The following is a 20,659-nucleotide window of genomic DNA, read 5'->3' as shown; positions in this document are numbered from 1 at the left end:
AGGGTGGTTGGGCGACGGCAGACTCGTGTCCAAAGGCTGAGCTCCCCCGGACATCGACCCGTGGGCAAGAGCTTCTATAGGCGGAGCGAGGGGTCTGCCTGAAGCAGTGCCCTCAGCTCTGACAGTCATCTTGAAACTGGTCGTCAGGGGTCTGACCGGCATCACTGTCATTGTTTTAAGTGCCGTTAATCTTCAGCTCCTTGGTTGGTTGGTTGGTTCCCGCTTCCTTGAGGCCAGTCCTCAGAGTCGTGGCGGCTCCTCATGCCGTGGCTACCGTCCTGGTGTGAACGTTGCACCTGGTGGGGCTTTCGGGGTCTGTGAGAGCGCGCGGGGTTAGGTGCGGCTCAGCGTCGTCTACAGCCCTTGAGAAGGAAGGCCTCGTGGGTCCCACCGCCGGGAGGAGAGGCTTCTCAGCGGAGCCCCGTGCTCAGGGAGGGCTGAGGGCCCGCTGGCCCGGCTGAACCCTGCCGCCCCGTCCCCGCTCCCTCCCAGCAGCGCGCGCGATGGAGCGCTCTGGGCCGCGGAATTCCAGGCGTCCCCGCGGGCCCCTTCCAGCAGCACGCCGCCGGCTTCAGTCTGCCCTACATGTCCGGGCACAGAGCGCCCCGCTGGTGCGGCGCGGGCCGCCTGGGGGCGAGCGAGCAGGAGGCGGCGGCGTCCCCACCCGGCCCGCAGCCGCGCCCCGCGCCCGCCAGTGCCCGCGGCGGGAAGCGCACCCGGAGGGGCTGGTCCGGTTCACGCGGACGCTCCGCCCCCGAGGGCAGACCCGAGGGCTGCCTGTCCTTCTGTGCTCTGCCCCCAGCACCGACCGACTCCGGGGCACTGAGTGTGGCCGTGGAGCCTCCCCCCCTGGGGTGGCACCGTCCCGAGAAGCAGAGCTGGCCACCCCCTCCCTCTGGACGCTTGCTTCTGGACGCTGCTCCGCGGGGAGGGCCTCTCTCTGCTGCCTCGGCGTGTGCTGTGTGTGTGTGTGTGTGTGTGTGTCTCCCACGTCTGCTCCTTGGATCCTGGGCCTGTGTCCACACCCAGCCGCAGGGGGAAGAGGCCCCCCGGGTGTCCACTCTGCCCCCGCCCACCGGAGCCCAAGCCCAGGCTGGGGACAGAGTGCAGAGCCACACGGCCCGGCCCGGCTAGCGTCTGCCTCTCTCCCGCAGGTCCCTTCCAGCCCTGCGAGCATCTCTTCGAGAGCTGGGGCATCCGCCTGGCCGTGTGGGCCGTCGTGCTGTTGGCCCTGCTCTGCAACGCACTGGTGCTGCTGAGCCTCTCCGCGGCTGGGCCCGGCCCGCTGCCCCCGGCCAGATTCGTGGTGGGGGCCCTCGCGGGCGCCAACGCCCTGACCGGCCTCTCCTGCGGCCTTCTCGCCTCCGTCGACGCACTGACCTTTGGCCGGTTCGCTGAGTTCGGCGCGAGCTGGGAGGCGGGCCCGGGCTGCCGGGCGGTGGGCTTCCTGGCCGTGCTGGGCTCCGAGGCATCCGTGCTGCTGCTGAGCCTGGGCGCGGCGCACTGCAGTGTGGCCGCGGCCTGCGTGCGGGCCCACGGGAAGGTGCCAGCTGTGGGCAGCGTGCGCGCGGGGGCCTTGGGCTGCCTGGCTCTGGCGGGGCTGCTGGCCGCCCTGCCGCTGGCCTCGGTGGGCGAGTACGGCGCCTCCCCGCTCTGCCTGCCCCATGCCCCGCCCGCCGGCCGGCCGGCTGCCCTGGGCTTCGCCGTGGCGCTGGTGCTGCTGCACGCCGCCTGCCTCCTGGCAGCGGCCTTGGCCTGCATCCGGCTCTCCTGCGGCCTGCCCGCCACCGGGCTGGAGGCCGCCTGGGACTGCGCAGCCGTGCGCCACGTGGCCTGGCTCACCTTCGCCGACGGGCTCCTCTACTGCCCCGTGGCCTTCCTGAGCCTGGCGTCCGCGCTGGGCCTCCTGCCGGTCGCCCCCGAGGCCGTGAAGGCCGTCCTGCTGCTGGTGCTGCCGCTGCCTGCCTGCCTCAACCCCCTGCTCTATCTGCTCTTCAGCCCCCACTCCCGGGAGGACCTGCGGCGCCTCCGGCCCTGCCTGCGGGGCCCGGGGCCCCTCGCCCTGGGCGGCGCTGGCCCGCGGGAGCCGAGCTCCTGCGACTCCACACAGGCCCTGGTGGCCTTCCCTGACGTGGAGCTCTCCGCCGAGGCCTCCGAGACCCATGGCCTCCCCTCGGCGGCCCTCGTCCCCCACCAGCAGCCTGGGGGCCTCCAGCTGGAAGGCAGCCATGTTGCAGAGCCGGAGGGAACCCGGTTTGGGCAGCAGCCGCCCTCCAGGGATGGTGGACGGGCACAGGGGGACCCGGAGGCCTCACCAGCAGGCCGGGCCCAGGCGGGTGGCGGGGGCTTGCCGTCGTCCAGCTTGGCCTCAGGCGTCTGAATGTCCTCCCCACTCCCGCCCGCCCCCTCCACGGATGATGCTGCTGCCTGTAAAATAAATCAGGACGACCCAGAGTGACCCACGCAGACGACCCACCCCTGACCCTGCCGGTCGCCTCCCTCCCAGGCCGCGCTGCCTGTGGCTTTTTGGCCGGCTCTCCCCTCAGTCCTGCTCTAGCCTCTTCTCTGTCGCATTTGAGGAGGCTGAGGACCCGAGGTCTGGACATTTCTCACTTTAAGGAAAGGAGGGGAACAGAAGACTGTACCGGGGGGCGGGGGGCCGCCCACGTGGCCCAGGAGCAGGCGTGACGGCTGGGGGCCCAGGGAAAGGCTGGGGTGGGGGGGCAGAGGAAGGCTGGGGAGGGGGACTCAGAGGAAGGCCGGGGGGGGGACTCAGAGGAAGGCTGGGGTGGGGACAGGGAAAGGCCGGGGGGGGGGGGGCACTCAGAGGAAGGCCGGGGTGGGGGACAGAGAAAGGCCGGGGCGGGACTCAGAGGAAGGCCGGGGGGGGACTCGGAGGAAGGCTGGGGTGGGGGACAGGGAAAGGCTGGGGGGGACACTCAGAGGAAGGCCAGGGAGGGGTGCCAGGGACCGCTCCATGCTCTGCACCCCACGGGCCCTGAACGCACCCCTCACAAGACCCCTGTGAGAATCAGTTTTGGAAAATAGGACTTGGTGCCCCTTTCTCAGAGACCCGGGGAGCGGGTCCATGCGGTGAAGAGGCGGGAGAACCTGCTTTAACCCAGGTCCCCAGTTCTTGACCGGTAAGCTTGGGATTACTTGTTAGGTTTCCATCGAGCAGCTACTAGCACCTCACAGACGAGCCCCCACCTCTCCCAGGGGCCCCCTTCTGCACCCCTGCTGATGTCACAAGAGGCCCCCCTTCTGGGAGCTGGGGCTCAACCACATGTTACCCCCCTGCCTCTCTCGTCCTGCCCCGAGAACACTGTGGAGTGGGTTGCCCCGTGGTCCATGGGGGAACAGTGAACGGCTCGCGGGCACCAGAGAAAGTTTCGCCCTCGGAAGACGCAGGGTTCCCGGCTCCCCTGCGGCTCCGAGCTCCTCCCCGCGGTTCTCCGCCTGCCGCCTTCTGCCACGAGCCCGGCTGTCCCTCTGAGTCCCCGGCCCTGGCCTCCCAGGGGTGCCCGGAGCTGCTGCTCAGCCCCAGGGACACGTGTGATGTGTTGGGTGGCAGGAAGCGTCACACAGGCCTGGGCTCCTGGGTGCCCCAGACGGGGGAGGACGTTGGGTCCGTCCCTATGCGCCACCGGCACGCTCTCCCCCACCCCAAATGCAGGCTGAGGAGTGGGAGCTGGGGCTCGGGAGGCGGGGCGGCGCGTCCCAGGCACCCCACCGTCTGCCACGTCCTGACAGGACAGAGGGCCCCCGCCGGTGCCCTTGTGGTCCTGGGGCGGCCCTGGAAAGGTCCTTCGAGTATCGTGGCTGGGGGACCGGTGTCTCATCGCCCTGACAACCCCCACTGGGCCCCCCGGTGAAAATCCCAGGAGGAGTTGCCATGGCCGCCGGGCGGGCGAGCGGAGGAGCAAGGCTCCACAGTGGAGCCAGCATGTTTGGCACCTTGTTCTGAGTCCAGCTGAGGAGCCTGGACTCCGCCAGCTCTGAAGCAGACCTACTGTCCCGGTGCCTTAGGGAGGCCTGGGCACAGCACAGCCCGGCAGGCCCCGCCAGCGCTCAGCTGGGGAGGCGCATCCCGGTCTCCCCACCGCCTGGGCTGAGCCAGAGCTCTGTTCAGCGCAGAGACGGGGTGACTCAGGCGGGCCTCTCATTCCTCCAAGACGCCCCGGGGACAGATGGCCTTGAGTCCAGGCCCCTCCCATGTGCCCACCAGCCCCCAACGTTGGAGCTGCTGCATGGGGCCTGTCCCTGCGGGGCCCTTCCTGGGGGAGAGGCAGGGCTTTGGCTGCACGCTCAGCTCCGGGGCAGCTCCACCTCCAGCTGCGCTCTGTTCCCCACCAGCTGGGCGTCAGCCAGGCCTCCACCTTTTGGTCAGAGGTGTTCGCCACAAACTGTCTTTATTATTCAAAAGGCTTGTAGACATTGTGTATGTGTCTGTGTGTACACACGTGTTCTGTTGTGTCTGAATCTTTGTGACCCCATAGACTATAGCCCATCCAGAGAAGGCGATGGCACCCCACTCCAGGACTCTTGCCTGGAGAATCCCATGGACGGAGGAGCCTGGTGGGCTGCAGTCCACGGGGTCACAAAGAGTCAGACTCGACTGAGCGACTTCACTTTCAGTTTTCACTTTCACGCATTGGAGAAGGAAATGGCAACCCACTCCAGTGTTCTTGCCTGGAGAATCCCAGGGATGGGGGAGCCTGCTGGGCTGCTGTCTGTGGGGTCGCACAGAGTCGGACACGACTGAAGGGACTTAGCAGCAGCAGCAGACTGTAGCCCGTCAGGCTCCTCTGTCCATGGGATTGTCCAGGCCAGAACACTGGAGTGGGTTGCATTCCTGTCTCCAGGGCATCTTCCCCGCCCCGGGACTGAGCTCCATCTCTTGTACCAGCAGGCGGACTCTGTACCACCTGAGCCCCCAGGGAAGCCCCCGTAGGTGTTGCACATTTACCCAGAACGAGAGGTGAGGTCACCTTTGTGCTCTGCCGGCTTTCTGGTGAGCTGGAGTGTTTCCCTTTGGTTCTCTCTGCTGTGGTCAGTGGAAGACTATGTATTAGTCTATCATTGATCAAGCGAAAAATCAAAAGCCGAGTAATCCAGTGCATGTGAATGCATTTATTTGGATGGATGACGTCTTCCAAGACGGTGTCCGCAGAGCACAGCAGAGCCCGTCCTGGGGGCCGTGGTGGGGGACGCACTGGCCCCTGCCTGCCGGGCCTCTGCACGTCCTGCCTGGCACTCAGTGTCCCCGAGGGCCCCAGCCGCCACAGCCGATTCTCCCTGGCAGCTCTGTCCTCACCACAGGAAGCCTCTCCTCAGGGCTGGGTGCAGGGCTGTGACTACGGAGCCTCAGGTTGGGGCTCCCCTGGGCAGACCTCCCCACCCGACCTTCGAGCCTCATGGCTTGCCCCCTCTAAGCAGGTGAGGATGAGCGAGGCAGTGAGGCCCTGATGGGTTCGGATCCGGGCTCTGCGCTGGTGCCTGCTGGGCCGAGCCCTCGCCCTGCGCTGGGAGGGCCTGTCAGGGAGCACTGCATCGGCTCCAGGGCGGGCTGGGGCAGGCGGGCTCGGGCCGGGGCGGGTGGGGGCTGGCTGTGCCGGGTGGGCGCTGCTCTGAAATTGGGGTGTGCGCCCCGGCCCCCTAAGCAGGCTCCTCCTCAACCCCGTTTGTTCCTTATTCTGGATGAGTAATGCACGTGCGTGTCCGGACGGCACGCATCTTTCTGACAGTCCCCCTCCCTGTTCCTCTTGCCAAGGCCCCAGACCCTGGCTGGTTACTGCTGCGCTCTGCTTCTGCCTTGCTCCAGCGTCTCTTCCTGCACCAATAACATGTCTGAGCTCACAGCGCAGACCCGCAGAGGAAGCCCTCTGGTTTCTGCAGGACAGTGGCTCTCTTCCCACCGTGTAGCTGGGCCATCACTTCGCTTACCGCCCTCCCGGGCACTTGGGTTGCTTGAGGTTTTGCTCTTGCACGCGGCGCTGCCGTGCGCGCCCTTGGATGTGGGTCCTCGCCACGTGTCATGCACCCCCGTGGTCCCTTTTCCAGGAGTGGACCTGCCGTGGGCAGCAGGCGGGACCAGACTCGCAGCCTCTCGGGTGACCACTCGGCTTGCTCGTCCCGGCAGAGCAGGGCTTTGGTGCCTCGTGTGGGGGCCGCTGTCCTCGGCCTGCCCCGCCCAGTCCTGACAACCGCCCTGACTGTCTGCAGGACAGATGGCGCGTGCAGAGCTTGGGCAGGACCCCGGCCCCCGCCGGCGGGTGGTTTCCCAGGCCGGGTCTCCTGGACCCGCGTCCCTGCTCCCCTTCTCCCCCTCCTTCCCGGGCTGGGTGCGGGCCTGGCCTTCCTCCCCCGTCTTCTCCTGTCCTCTGCCTGGGTGCCCTCTGCTTGTGCACTCCGAGACGGGGGCCTCCGGTGACTTCTGGCGTTGCTATTTCTAGTGAGTAGGGTGCAGGCTCTGTAGCCATGACCCAGCCCGTGGAGTGGACATGCCGGCAGACGGTGCAGGGTGTGAGGTCCACCAAGAAAAGGCTGTGTCCCCTTCAGGGGATGCATGAGGCGTCCCGTGTGGAGGCACCGGCAGGGCCACTGGTGTGTGGAGATGGGTGGGGCCGCGTGGCTGCATGTGGCTTACAGAGAAGCAGGTGTGTGCGGGTGAGGGGGTGAAGCCCACAGTGCTGGTGGGCAGGGGACAGGAGACAGGGCTTTCCTGGGCTCCAGGAGGAGGTACAATCTGGCTTTTATTAATATGTCACCTGAAGACCTTGCGGCTACGAGAAGCATCCACTGCAGATGGTCAGGGCTGGAGGCCAGGGGATGAGGTTCCGGCCGTGACGGCAGGGGAGCTGAGACCCGCTGGGGGCCAGCTGCGGAGGGGGCTTGTGCTTTCCCACGACGACCCCAAGGCCATCTGGCTTCACACCTGGCCTGTCCCCTCGTCAGCACCGTCGGCATGCGCGTCTCCCGCCACGGGCGCTCGCTGCGGACGAGAAGCACACAGCCCTGATGGTTGCTGGCGGTCCCTCCAGGAGGGACAGTGAGGATAGCACGTGTGAGTGGAGCCCCTGACCCAGCCGTCCAGACGCCCGCCTGGCCCGCCCGGCGTCACCAGCCGTTTGCTTCTTACAAGTGAAGCTTCCTGGTTGATCCCCTAATGGCATCTGGAAGCCCCAGTGTGAGGCATGTGTGCCCAAGTACAGGAGAGCATTGCGTTCCTGGGCTCGATGAGAGGATGGTAGCTGATTTTCAGAAGTGGTTTCAAGAATTCTGTAGAAGCTGGAAATAGATGAAGTGGGGACACGCAGGAAATTCACATTTCGGTTGATGCTGTCAGTCGTCTGTTACTGTGCCCGTGTCCTAAGGCAGGCTGCCGTGAGCGCAGGGCGGTTCCATGGTGGAGGAAGGGAAATGGCTCAAGGGGCCCTCTATGTGCCCCGAAACCGGCCTGGCCCGGGACCACCAGGCTCAACACAGTGGGGTGTGGAGCCTCCCTGCCTCAGCACCTCGTTCCACTTCAGCTGACTTCTGCCCGGGTCCGCCTGCCCCGTCGTCTGCACAGGACAGTGACGGCAGGCCCGGACCGCCTGCCCGTCGTCTGCACAGAACAGTGAACATGGGCCCCAGGGCCCTGTCCAGTCTTGGCCAGGGACTAGAGCTTGGCACCTTAGTACCTGCCCTCAAATGAAGCTGCCAGGGACACGAGGGGTTGTGAAGAGCCCTGTGAATCTGTGCGATCATCGCCTGACTGTCCCACTAATGTCATATCCCCTTGGCACGTCACAGGCGGTCGCTGTATCTGCTGAGCTCTGTGCTGCGCCACAGTGTTCTGACCAGCCATGTGAGCCAGAGAGAAGGCTGCAAGCAACACTCAGGAGGGCGACGACCTGAATCCCACACTGCCTGAGACTTCTGAAACCTAGAGTTCTGGAAGCATGGTGGGCACCAAATTCTCTCTACATCTCCTTCAGACACGTGTCCATCCTCAGTGTCCTGTGTGATGCTGGCAGGTTGGCAAAGTAAAGGGCTCTTCCAAGTACCGTGACACTCCTTCTGAACAGCTCTCTGGCCAGCTTGCTCCCAGACACACATTCAGGATGAATGCGTGTTCAACGTCAAATGACTTTATTTTTCAGACTTACAAGTTTTAAAATCAATACGCACAAGGTAAATAAAATAACTCTCAGAGAATCAACGCAGAGCAGAACACATGAACGTACAAGGTCTGTTTCACAGGACGCAGAAATGACCACGTCATCACATACAAAGCAAACGTTTCAGAAATGGAGGCAACGTGGGCCATCCCGGCAAAGACGGGCCAGGACAATCCCTAAACGTCAGGGCAAAGCCTCTTTCCACCGCCGCTCAGCTGCCCGGCCTTCCTCTTCTGCGCGGTGCTGGGTCCCTCTGAGCCGCCCACCTCGGGGAGGCTGCCAGGCGGCCCTTCCTCGCCTGCCTGAGGAGGAGCAGATGGGAAAGCAGAGCATAGCTGACACCAAACACGGTTCACACCGTCCTCCTGGGTTCACACCGAACAGGTTCACACCATCCTCCTGGGTTCACACCGAACACGGTTCACACCATCCTCCTGGGTTCACACCAAACAGGTTCACACCGTACTCCTCCTGGGTTCACACCGAACACGGTTCACACCGTACTCCTCCTGGGTTCACACCATCCTCCTGGGTTCACACCGAACACGGTTCACACCATCCTCCTGGGTTCACACCAAACACGGTTCACACCGAACACGGTTCACACCGTACTCCTGGGTTCACACCATCCTCCTGGGTTCACACCGAACACGGTTCACACCGTACTCCTCCTGGGTTCACACCGAACACGGTTCACACCGTACTCCTCCTGGGTTCACACCGAACATGGTTCACACCGTCCTCCTGGGTTCACACCGAACAGGTTCACACCGTCCTCCTGGGTTCACACCGAACACAGTTCACACCGTACTCCTGGGTTCACACCGAACACGGTTCACACCGTACTCCTCCTGGGTTCACACCGAACACGGTTCACACCGTCCTCCTGGGTTCACACCGAACACGGTTCACACCGTCCTCCTGGGTTCACACCGAACACGGTTCACACCGTACTCCTCCTGGGTTCACACCGAACAGGTTCACACCGTACTCCTCCTGGGTTCACACCGAACACGGTTCACACCGTACTTCTCCTGGGTTCTTACTGAACACGGTTGACACCAAACATGGTTCACACCGTACTCCTCCTGGGTTCACACCGAACAGGTTCACACTGAACATGGTTCACAACAAACGTTCTCCTGGGGCCTCGTTGCCCCGTCCCAGACAGACATTCTCTCCAAAGCTGCTGCTCTCCCATCCCCTGAGCCGTTTATCTGTTGATTCTTCCCCCTACTGACACTAAGGGCTACGTGACTCTGTCTCAAGGAGGGGACGGCTCAGCAGACCCACGTGTGTTCAGCATCATCTCTGCCCCGAAGGGTCTCCTTTGTTCAGTGAGCGAACTATCGATGTAAACTGGGGACGTGGCTCCTCCCTCCCTCCACGTCCACTCCCTTCCCTCCCACACCCCTGCCCCTCCCCGAGTCCCACAAAGAGGCCCCAGCTGCCTGGTGGTCCTCAGTGGACGGTGGCTCCCAGAAGCCCTTGCTCCGACTGGCTGAGCTCTCTATCTGCTCAACGATCAAAAGGAAGGTCGCAGGCGATTGACCAGCCACCCCTGGGTACAGCATGCACTCGGCACACGCGACAAACTCTTGTACGAACGCAGACACATTCACACGCAACAGACGAGAGGCAGGAGCAAAGTCAGGGCTGCCAGACATCCCACCTTCTGCCGTGCGTGCTTCTCTGTCCACTGCCTGGCGTTCTTGAGGAAGACTGGCTTGTTGTATTTAAACTCTGAGGACTAAGACGGAAGCAGAGAGTAAACGGAGAGAGACAAGACTTGTCGGCTCCAGCCGCCACGCTGGACAGCTCCACACCCCTCCTGGACAGCGTATGGGACATGGGGAAAGTGGGCTGGGCACTTACAATGTCAGCCATGAGCGGGTCATCCGGGTTGGGCTCGGCCATGAGCTGCTGAACGGAAGTCAGCAGGGTTGCAATGTTGAGGGATGGTCTCCAGGCACCCTAGACAGACAGACAGATGGACAGACAGGCAGGCAGCAGCTCTAAGAATGTGCTTCTCCAATCACATGAGGCCAGAGGGTCGACCTTGCCCCCGCCACTCACTTTTGGTGGCAACTTGAGAACGTCTAGACAAATCCGTCCAGCAGCGTCGATGTTGGGGTGATAGATTGGAGTCAGAAACCGGATCTGAGGAGGTTCAAACGGGTACCTTTGACAGCACAGGAGGACAGGGAAGTTTCACTAGAATGTTGCTGCTGGCGTCACGAACAGCTGCTGATGACTGATTAGGGAGCAACTTTCGAGAGACAGACCTTTGTTCTCCCCCAGTTTTATGATGAGAATTCACAGTACTGAAAACCCTTTCACCCGCCCCTGGATCAAGTCCCTAGCCCTTGAAATACTTCAGCATGATCTCCTAAGAATAAGGTCCCTCTCCTACAGAGCTGCAAGACTGTCAGTACACCTGTGAAAAAAATACAAAGGTTACTCCTCAGTCTCACCTGCCGCTCAGGCTTCCTCAGTCTCGGCTGCAGGTTTTTACAGATGGATTTTGAAAAACAGGGTCCAATTCTGATTTGCACACTGCACCTGGTTACTCTTTCTCTGGTGAGACACATACCTTGGAAAACCCCTGTGCGTCTCAGAACTGACATCCCTGGGATTACTGACCTGCTTCTCTTGGGACTTGTAACAAACCTGGCCTGTGAACAGGTGTCTACAAACCACAAACTACAACCATTGCCCCCTGATGAGAGTCTTACAGCACACGTGCACGACCAGGGCCTCCACACAGGCAGGGGGACGGGGCCACAGGGGGCCGGGCGGGGACAGAGAGCTGGCGTCACAGCGCTGCGGAGGACTCGTTTGGGAAGATGAAAAAGTTCCCGAGATGGAGGGGATGGGGTGGCTGGACAACAGCATCCATGCCCCAAAACCATTCACTTAAGCAGGGTGTGAATGGTCAGTTTCTGTCTGTGTTCCTGCAGTGGTGTGTGTCTGTTACCGCAGTGACGTGTGTGTGTTACCGCAATGACGTGTGTTACCACAATGTTATGTGTGTGTTAGCGCAACGGTCTGTGTCTGTTACCGCACTGACGTGTGTGTTACCACAATGTTGTGTGTGTTAGTGCAACGGTAAGCCCGGGGTAGGGGAGGTGGTGTTAGATGTGATCTAGCCCAGGTTTAAGAAAAAGAGATTGAACTCCAAAGAGAAGGTGCTGGAGGTGACAGGAAGTCCTGAGGAGACGAGGACCGAGATCCAGGCCCTGTGAGTCCTGTGCTCAACGCTCCACGACACTGCTGTTTTCCAGCAACTGGTTTAGCCTGGAAATGTAAATGTAGCTCACACTGACCTCTCTGGAATGTGAACTTCCAGCTTGAAAACACCTTTTTCATAAGGTGTGTTGGCTCCACCGAGTATCTCTTGAAAGAAAAAGAAACAGTGAAGAGGTAACTGGGTGCCTGAAGCAGCTCACCGCCTGGTCCTGACGGGATGCTGGGTCTGGGACAGCTCTCAGGGTCTGCCAAGCCCCCACACGAGGCGCCAGGCCGGGCTGGTGTCACCCAAGGGCTACGTGGGAGATCTGGCCACAGGCGACAGATACCTGCAGCCCTGCTGGGAGGCCGGCTGCGTTCTGACCACGTGCTGCCCGGTCTGGCCTCACAGATACGTAAAGGTGACGTAACTGTGGTGCTGAACTGCTTCAGAGCTGATGCCCAGGTCTCGGAAATAAATCAGCAAGAGGTGGGGTAAAAGGCCAAAGAAGAAACGCCCTGGAGACCTTTTATAAAGGCAGCAAACGAGGCAGGCAGATGCACTCGTGCCCTATTCGGAGGAACACACGGTGATCACATCCCAGCGCAACTGTCGACAGGCTCGAGACCCGCACGCCTGGGGTGACACCTACGTGCTCGCAGGTCTTCCATCCGGTCCCCGTCCTGCCAGCACGTGATGCCCGGGGGTGGCTCTGCGGCCAGCAGGCTCAGCTCTCGCTTCAGACGTGATGTTCTCTGCATGACCTCAGGCAGAAGCACTCAGTTTGCACTGGCTGGGATCCTGGGGAGAAGAGGGGTGCCCGCCAAGAGTCAGCAGCAGTGAATTCTAGTGCCGGCTCAATTCACTGAAGGAGACAGCCGTCATGTCACTTGCTAGTCTGAGAAGGAGTCTTGAGTTTTTTCCCTCGTGCAAACACATTTTAAAAATAAAGTATAAAACAATGAAAAGTTTCTACAAACAAAACACTGAAGTTCTAAAGTGAAGTCGCTCAGTCGTGTCCAACTCTGCGGCCCATGGACTGTAGCCCGCCAGGCTCCTCCATCCCTGGGATTTTCCAGGCAAGGATACTGGAGTGGGTTGCCATTTCCTTCTCCAGGGGATCTTCCTGACCCAGAGATGATGGGAACCCGCATCTCCTGAATTGGCAGGCGGATTCTTTACCACTCAGCCACCAAGGAAGTCCCAGAATTAGCAATACTACAGGCAAATTAGTATGTTAGAACTAATCACTACAACAGACATTCATGTCAATTATTCCAAGTTTCTTTATCCGCGTCTTGAGGACCATCATATCATCTCTGGGATCCGGTTATCTTCCCAGGTAGTTATCTACTGTTATACACTGTGGCGCTCCTAGTGAAGCATCCGCTTGCCAATCCAGGAGTCCCAGGAGACGCTGCGTGGCTCCGTGGGTCGGGAAGCTCCCCTGGAGGAGGGCACGGCAACCCGCTCCAGTATTCCTGCCTGGAGAAGCCCACGGACAGAGGAGCCTGGCGGGCTACAGTCCATGGGGTCGCAAAGAATCAGACACGTCTGAGCGACTGAGCTCCGTTTACACACTGACCCTGACTGCTTCTCTCAGTAAGCAGGTACTGGGAATCAGCAAGGGTAAAACAACAAATATACACAATTAATGAAACGTCGGGGGGGGGGGGGGGGGCCCCGGGAGCGGCCGGTGGGCGTGGCGGCTGGGAAACGGCTGGGGCGGCGGTGGGGCGCGGGCCGGGCCGGGGCCGAGCGCCAACCGCGCTGCCAAGACATGCAGAGCGTCCGTTCTACAAGCGACAGTCGGAGAAGAGGAGGCTCCGCAGTCAGGCGGAAAGAAAGCGCGCCCAACCCCGCCACCCCGCCCGCCCGCGGCCTCTCTCACCTGCGCGGTCGCTCCTCGCAGCGCAACGGCCCCGAGCAGCCGGCACCGCGCCTGCGCGAGCCCAGCCGCTGCCTTGCCCCGCCTTCCGCCCGGGAGGCTGTGATTGGTCCGGAGCGCCGCCCGGGAGGCGCGCAGCCTCCGATTGGCCGGGCTCCGGGCGGGCCCCGCCCCCGCGCTTGAACGCGAGCGCGGCTGGGCTGGGACCGTCGAGTCTCCGGCTCGCTTGTCCCGGGAGGAGGCGAGCTGGGAGGAGCCGGGAGGGTCTGTGCGGGAGCCGACTGCCGTCCGGGTGTTCGCGCGGTGGGGCTGCCGCCTCAGGACCGTCAGACCTGAGAGCCCGAGGAGCCGGACGTTCGGAGCGGGGTTCCGACTGGGGGCGCGCGGCGCTGGGGCCTCCGCCGCCATCGGGCCGCGCCCGCCACGCCTGCGGCTCGGCTGCGGGAGGAGCGGCCGGTCCTGCTGAACCTTCCCGCGGGCGGTCCAGTCGGGACCTCTGCTTCCGGCCCAGACCGGCGTTGAGTAGCCGTGGTTCCGGGTGGCCGCGGCGTGGGCGTCCTCTCGGCCTCGCAGGCGCGCGGTGCCCCCGGGGCCTGCGGGCCCCGCCGGGAGCCGCGAGCCACACGGGAATCCCGTTCCTGTCCAGTCCGCTGTCGGTCCGCGGTTACTGCCCGCGCCCACTCACCGTGGGGACGTGTTTTCCGTCTTAGCGCTGGAGTTGGCTGCCTGTCTTACTACTGATGCTTTCCGTTTTGATCTCTTCAATATGGTTCCTTATTTTCCACCTCAACTTTAACTGTGTCGCAATTGCTGTTCTATCTTCGGAACTGAAATTAATTCCTTCCTCCGGTGGTTTTCTGAGAACGTGCTGTGGTTGTGTTGCGCTCAGTCGTGTCCGACTCTTTGCGACCCCGTGGACTGTAGCCCTCCAGGCCAGAATACTCGAGTGGGTAGCCGCTCCCTTCTCCAGGAGATCTTCCCAACCCAGGGATCGAACCCAGGTCTCCCGCATTGCGGGCTGATTCTTTACTAGCTGAGCCACCAGGGAAGCCCAAGAATACTGGAGTGGGTAACCTATCCCTTCTCCAGGGGATCTTCCTGACCCAGAAATTGAACTGGGTTCTCCTGCATGGCAGGCGGATTCTTTACCAGCTGAGCTACCAGGGAAGCCTGGAAATCTTTAACACGTCCTTTAGACGAATCAGGCACTATGCTAACTCTGGTGGAAAGGAGAGATGGTATGATGAACCAAGCAAAGACCTGTAGTTTGGGGAACCACGGAAAAAACGGGAGAACAGGGAAAAGAAAGAGTCCCATGGGCGAAATGTACAGTCTCTATTTGTCCACCAGAGGGGGGTATGTTAACTGGCGAGAACAGAGGCCACGCGGAAAGCTTTTCATAAACTGTACAGGTGCCATTGCGTTAAAGAATGGAGTATGGGCTTCCCAAGTGGACCAGCGGTAAGGATTCCACCTGCCAGTTCAGGAAATGCAAGGGACTCGGGTTGGATCCCCGAGTGGGAAGATCCCCTGGAGTAGGAAATGGCTACCCACTCCAGTATTACTGCCTGGAAATTTCCATGGACACAGGAGCCTGGAGGGCTGCAGTCCATGGGGTCACAAAGAGTCGGACACGACTGAGCGCACGCAGGCACACACACGAATTTGTAGGGTTTTTTTTTTATGGGAAATGATTATTTAATAAAAGTTTCCGGATGTGTGTGCATCGTCACTGGCGGACTCGGTACATTTAAAGGCTCAGGAGTGTGATCGCTTTGAAATGCCACTGTGTGCACCAGGAACTGATGTCGTTTATAGCTTAATTATACTTCAACAAACAAAAAGTCTTTATAGAGAAAGAGAACAGATCTGGGGGAATTGGAGGAAGGTGGTCAAGAGGTACCAATTCCTGTTATCAGATAAGTAACTACATAATTACAGTCCATGGTGTCACAGAGTCCTACACCACTGAGTAGGCGCTGCCTGCGTGCGCGTGTGTGCGCACACACACGGATATAATATCCAAGATGATAAATATAATTAACACTGCCCTATGTTATACATGAAAGTTAAAAGAGTAAATCTTGGGAGTTCTCATCACAAAATATACATTGTTTAATTTTGTATCAGTATGTGATGACCCATGCTTACTGCGGTCATTATGATGTATATGTCATTATGCTGTACACTTTAAACTTACACATGCTGCATGTCAATTACATCTCAATAAAACTGGAAGAAAAAACAATTATGTTTTACTTATACAGGACTGTCAGGATTTGTCCACTTGTATGTAAAGCATCAGTATTATTTTCTTTACCATATTTAGGAAATATAGACTATCATGTTTGTTTAATGATAGTAAACAGTTGTATAAGTTTATTGTGTAAGCTTACTCTCAGAGTTTGAGCAAGCTCCGGGAGTTGGTGATGGACAGGGAGGCCTGGCCTGCCGCAGTCCATGGGGTCGCAAAGAGTCGGACAGGACTGAGCAACTGAACTGAACTTTCAGAGAGCCTCTGTTGGGGGAAGATGTTTCAAGGAAAAACTTAGATGACTTAAATTTTGAAAAACTTCTGAAGTCATACACAGATTGTTGATTCCCACTATGAACTGCGAGGATCCTTTCCAGGGTCTTTTCAGGGCTCCTTGTTAACGCGTTCTAAGTTACAACGTTAATAAAACTCTGGATTTACAACCAGGGCAGGGTTTCGAGAATTTCGAGTCCTTTCCGTCCAGTTTTTCTCAATAGAAACCGTCTCTTTTTCCACTTCAAAAGACTGACGTTATAATTAGGGATCCGAGATTAGCTGGAAGCGCACGGAGGTGACTCGGGCCGCGGACAGCTCCCGCCTTCGGGGCAGAGGTGACCCCGCGCGTCCGCTGCCAGGCCCGGAGCCTCCCGGCCCCGCCTCTTTCCGGGTGCATCCAGGGAATTGAAGTTCCGGTCGGTCCCGGGCGCGCCCAGGGTGGTGGGGCGCGCGAGGGGCTCCCACTACAAGTCCCGTGATGCCTCGGGGCGCCGCCGCGCCTGCGTGCTGAGGCCGCGGGACGTGCGGGCAGCGGAGCAGTAAAGATGGCTGCGCGCGGGACTCCGCCCTCCGCTCCCGGCTGAGGCGCTCGGCGGCGGCGGCGGCGGCGGCGGCGGCGGCGGCGGCGGCGGCGGCGGCGGCGGCGGCGGCGGCGGCCCGGGGCAGCGGCGGCAATGGCCGAGCTGGAGCACTTGGGCGGGAAGCGGGCTGAGTCGGCGCGGGCGCGGCGGGCCGAGCAGCTGCGGCGCTGGCGGGGCTCGCCGACTGAGCAGGAGCCCGCTGACCGGCCGGGCGCGGGGCCGCAGGCTCGGCGCGGGGGCCCGCGGGTCCGCTTCGAGGACGGCGCTGTGTTCCTGGCCGCCTGCTCCAGCGGGGACACCGACGAAGTGAGGCGGCTCCTGGCCCGGGGCGCCGACGTGGACACGGCCAACGTGGACGGCCTGACCGCGCTGCACCAGGTGAGCGCGCGGGGCGGGTGGCCGAGCCGGGGTCCGCGCGGCCCGGCGGCGTCCGGCTCCCCGGCCCGGTGCGCGCCGTGTTCCCCGGTGCCCGCGCCGCCCGCCCGGCGCCCTCGCGGAGGCCGGCTGTCCGTGCCCCCGAGAGCGGGGCTTGGGTCCGCGCCGCGTCCTCGGGTTTGCGAAGGTCCGGGGGCGGCTTCGTGACCGCGGGCCCAGCCCCGCGTCAGGCGCGCCGGCGAGAGGCCGTCTGCGGGGGTCCCCTGGCTTGATGCTCGGGGCCGCCTGCCTTCCCGCGCCCCGACTGCCCCGCGGGAATGACGCGCCCCAGGCCGGGCCGCAGCCGTGGGCCGCCGTGTGCGCTCGGCCCCGGCGCCTCCGCCGCGCCCATCGTACGCCCCCGTGTTCCGTGTCGCTGTCAGGATTGACTCCACCCTCCCTCTCCACGTGGGACTTCGTCAGTTATTTCAGGGGGCCCGGAGCTGGACACCCACTCTTAATCCTTCTCGATTTCCTTCTTCTGCTGTCTGTGCGAGTGGGTGCGTTGGCGTGAGTGTGCTTCTGAAAAATAACACAAGCCTGCGTCTCGCCGCTTCTCCGAACACGCTAGCCAGGAGCTTAGCGTGCCTCCTCGCCGTGTTTCCAGTCCTTTCTTTCAGAGGAAAGGACCTTCTCTTTACTCTGCTTGTATCCGTGTTTCCTCACTCAGAACGGTGCCCCACCTCAGAGCAACCAGTTCAGTTCAGTCGCTCAGTCGCGAGCGACTCTTTGCGACCCCATGGACTGCAGCACGCCAGGCCTCCCTGTCCATCACCAACTCGCGGAGTTCACTCACACTCACGTCCATCGAGTCGGTGATGCCATCCAGCCATCTCATCCTCTGTCATCCCCTTCTCCTCCCGCCTTCAGTCTTTCCCAGCATCAGAGTCTTTTCAAGTGAGTTAGTTCTTCGAATCAAGTGGCCAAAGTATTGGAGTTTCAGCTTCAGCATCAATCCTTCCAATGAATATTCAGGACTGATCTCCTTTAGGATGGACTGGTTGGATCTCCTTGCAGTCCAAGGGACTCTCAAGAATCTCCTCCAACACCACAGTTCAAAAGCATCAGTTGTTTGGTGCTCAGCTGTCTTTATAGTCCAACTCTCACATCCATACATGACCACTGGAAAAACCATAGCCTTGACTAGACGGACCTTTGTTGGCAAAGTAATGTCTCTGCTTTCTAATATGCTGTCTAGGTTGATCACAGCTTTTCTTCCAAGGAGCCAGTGTCTTTCAATTTCATGGCTGCAGTCACCATCTGTGGTGATTTTGGAGCCCAAAAAACATTTGTATAATTCTTTGCTGTTTAAAAATTATTTTATGTCTCACTGCATGTGAATCTCAGCAGTTATCCTTTGACGTAGGTGTTTGTTATTGATATAATAACCGTTTTATAGGTGATGAGTCTCAAGCTCAGAAAATTGTTGCTTGTATGGGATTAGAAGAGAGAGAGAGAAATTGCCTTTAGGCATAGATTTTTCACATTTAAACTCTAGAGCTTTATATTTCATCTATTAAGGAGCTGAATATGTATAAGATGGATGCTAAGAGGGCCACATGCATTTTAAATTTCTGAGCTCCTTGAGAGGGTGCGTTTTTACTTTTCAGATGTATTTGGGAGGTCTAGATTCTGAAAAAAACCACTTGAAGGGATACTGGAGGATAGAGAAATAGAAAGCCATCTCTAGCGCACGTGTTCTTTATTGAGGCAGTTTTCTGAGTATAACTCAGTGGCCCCATTTCTTTTAGCTGCCTCTGCCCACTGAGTCCGGCCCGACCACACGTGTTTTAGCAGAGCCCCAAGACCAGCACCCAGCATGAGGCCGCTCCTGGTGGTTCTTCCCACACCAGGAGACCACCTTTCTGACCCCTTGCCCTGAGACTGGGCCTCTTGGAGTCTCTCTTTCCCTGTTAATTAGCACCCTAGATGGTGACTTGCAGCTTCTCTGAGTTACTGTGATCTTCACATTCTGTGATCTCCTAAACTAGGAGAGGGAGGGGATGGCAGCCACGGCCTTTTCTCTGAAACGCCTGCACGCGCTTTGTGATCCTGCTCCCTGCTTGCAGAGCTCTTGGCGAGTTGGGTTGACCAGGTGTACCCAGCACTTGACAAATTTCATCCACAGACTAAGCTGCTTGAAGATTTGAGGGGAAACAACCGACCGTCTCTTTGTTTTGAATCAAGACGGGGCCTTTATTGGCTCAGGAACTCTTTTCCTAGTCAGTTTCCGTAGAGTTACAGTGTGTTTCTCCAGGGCCTGAAGGACTCTTAAGGTACCTAAAAGGGGGTTTTCGAAACGTGGGGCTGGAACTGCCAGTGGCTGGACGGCCATCAGGTGTCTGCGTGCCTGTCCTTCTGTGAAGCGGAGAGTGGTATGCTCGCCCGAATTACTTAGCTAAAATAGCCACCGGCCTGCAAGTGTGGTGTGATTTATCAGGATGATTGCTGCTGGCCACGTTTTGGCCACGGCCTCTGGGCCAGCTGGGAGAAACCCCAGCAGACATCGCTGGACGATCCCTCTTCTCCCTCAAGGTTACAGTAGACGTTTTGTGTTTCAGGGCGCGGTGCCTTGACCCTGCTTTTGACTTAGACCGTTCTTTCCTGGCAGCCTTTGCTTCTGCCAGGAGGTGCTTGAATCAAAGGTAAGTTCCAGGGCGCCTGCTAATAATGCTTGAAATAGATCCGGATAAGAAGTATCATGAAGGTTAGCCTTGCTCTGGTGAAAGCCTTGGAAACTGATGCATACCAACTAGACATGAGCAAATAAAGTAAGATTTGGTGTGCACGCGGGGTCGTCAATGAAAAGGATGTTAATTGAGTTACATAACCCTTGGAAGAGCGTGCTTGCTCACAGAGGAATTCCCATTTCGTTTATGTGTCGATATTGTTGGGCTTGAAGTGTGGGCTTATAATTCAGTGTGGGCTGGTACTTTAAACATTTTCTTTTTACATGTTTATGTGGTAAGGTTTTTTATTAGCGCCTATCTCGTGTCCTTAGCGTTATGCTCTTGGGGCCTCTGGGGCCAGATACAGGCTCGTAGACCTGCGTCAGCCAAATCACTGGGCTGCTGAGAGGCAGCCACTTGCTTTTGGAAAGATTTTCTGGGCTTTGTCAAAATGGGTGCCTGCGCTTCCTCCAGAATGCATTCCATTGGTGCTGTGTCTGCGGGTGTGGGGAGGACGCTGATGCTGGTCCTCGGGGCTCTGCGCTCAAGACCGGTCTCCATCTGGATGACACCAAGAAGGCTAGAAGGATGCTTTCCTGGTGGCCTCAGAGTCCATGTTTGCGCCTCAGAGTCGCCCCAGACTGGAATCCAACTCCTAGTGGCCTCAGGCATTCTAGAGCTGCCTCAGTCTGGCCCTGTGTCCTGAGCGGAATGCAAAGGATCTGTTTCCCTGGAAGAGACTAGGCAGGGATAGGTGAGGGGAGGAAGGCAGAGCGGCTTCTGTGCAGTGAGACAGAGGAGACGAAGGTGAGAGGCCTGTGCTTCGGTTCCAGATGGTGTGTCGGTGTGCCGACTTGTATGCTAAAGTAAGATGTGTATTCCTTTTTTAAATTGAATTGTTTAAACACCTCATGGAAGCCACCCGTGTTCCCATTTTTTAATGGCTGTGCTGGGTCTTCATTACTGTTTGGGCTTTCTCTAGTTGCAGCGAGCGGGTCCTCCTCTTCATCACGGTGGCGTCTCTTGTGGGGCCCGGGCTCAGTAGTTGGGCCCACAGGCTTGGTTGCCCCGCGGCCACTGAATCTTCCCAGACCAGGGGGTCAAACCCGCGTCCCTGCGTCGGCAGGCGGGTTCTTAGCCACGGGGCCGCCAGGGAGGCCCTGCAGCTGACGTCTGACCCTGT

At 59.7% G+C, this 20,659-nt stretch overlaps 3 protein-coding genes across 4 annotated transcripts in view; 2 read left to right on the top strand and 1 right to left on the bottom strand.

Annotated features, from left to right (window-relative positions):
- Nucleotides 1-2,380, top strand: part of LGR6 (leucine rich repeat containing G protein-coupled receptor 6) — an 80,618-nt gene extending 78,238 nt beyond the window's left edge. Inside the window, exon 18 of the mRNA XM_052653942.1 lies at nt 1,155-2,380. Within this exon, the coding sequence (XP_052509902.1) occupies nt 1,155-2,380 (1,226 nt within the window). The remainder of the gene's footprint in view (nt 1-1,154) is intronic.
- A 5,769-nt stretch (nt 2,381-8,149) lies between these two features.
- UBE2T (ubiquitin conjugating enzyme E2 T) lies at nt 8,150-13,329 on the bottom strand. Its single transcript, XM_052654024.1, has 7 exons — nt 13,286-13,329; nt 12,047-12,195; nt 11,492-11,561; nt 10,242-10,347; nt 10,041-10,139; nt 9,838-9,915; nt 8,150-8,467 (listed from the first exon to the last, which is right to left on the bottom strand). The coding sequence occupies exons 2-7, from the start codon at nt 12,153-12,155 to the stop codon at nt 8,342-8,344; spliced, it is 588 nt and encodes a 195-aa protein (XP_052509984.1). The 5' UTR covers nt 12,156-12,195; nt 13,286-13,329; the 3' UTR covers nt 8,150-8,341.
- Nucleotides 13,330-16,486: 3,157 nt separating this feature from the next.
- PPP1R12B (protein phosphatase 1 regulatory subunit 12B) overlaps nt 16,487-20,659 on the top strand; it is a 173,311-nt gene continuing 169,138 nt past the window's right edge. For both annotated transcript variants that reach the window (XM_052653524.1, XM_052653523.1), the window contains exon 1: nt 16,487-16,771. In XM_052653524.1, the coding sequence (XP_052509484.1) occupies nt 16,487-16,771 (285 nt within the window). The remainder of the gene's footprint in view (nt 16,772-20,659) is intronic.

Source organism: Budorcas taxicolor, chromosome 16, assembly GCF_023091745.1.
Source record: "Budorcas taxicolor isolate Tak-1 chromosome 16, Takin1.1, whole genome shotgun sequence".
Classification (NCBI taxonomy): domain Eukaryota; kingdom Metazoa; phylum Chordata; class Mammalia; order Artiodactyla; family Bovidae; genus Budorcas; species Budorcas taxicolor.
Note: the sequence above shows the minus strand (reverse complement) of the source record. Positions and strands in the feature narration are given on the sequence as shown.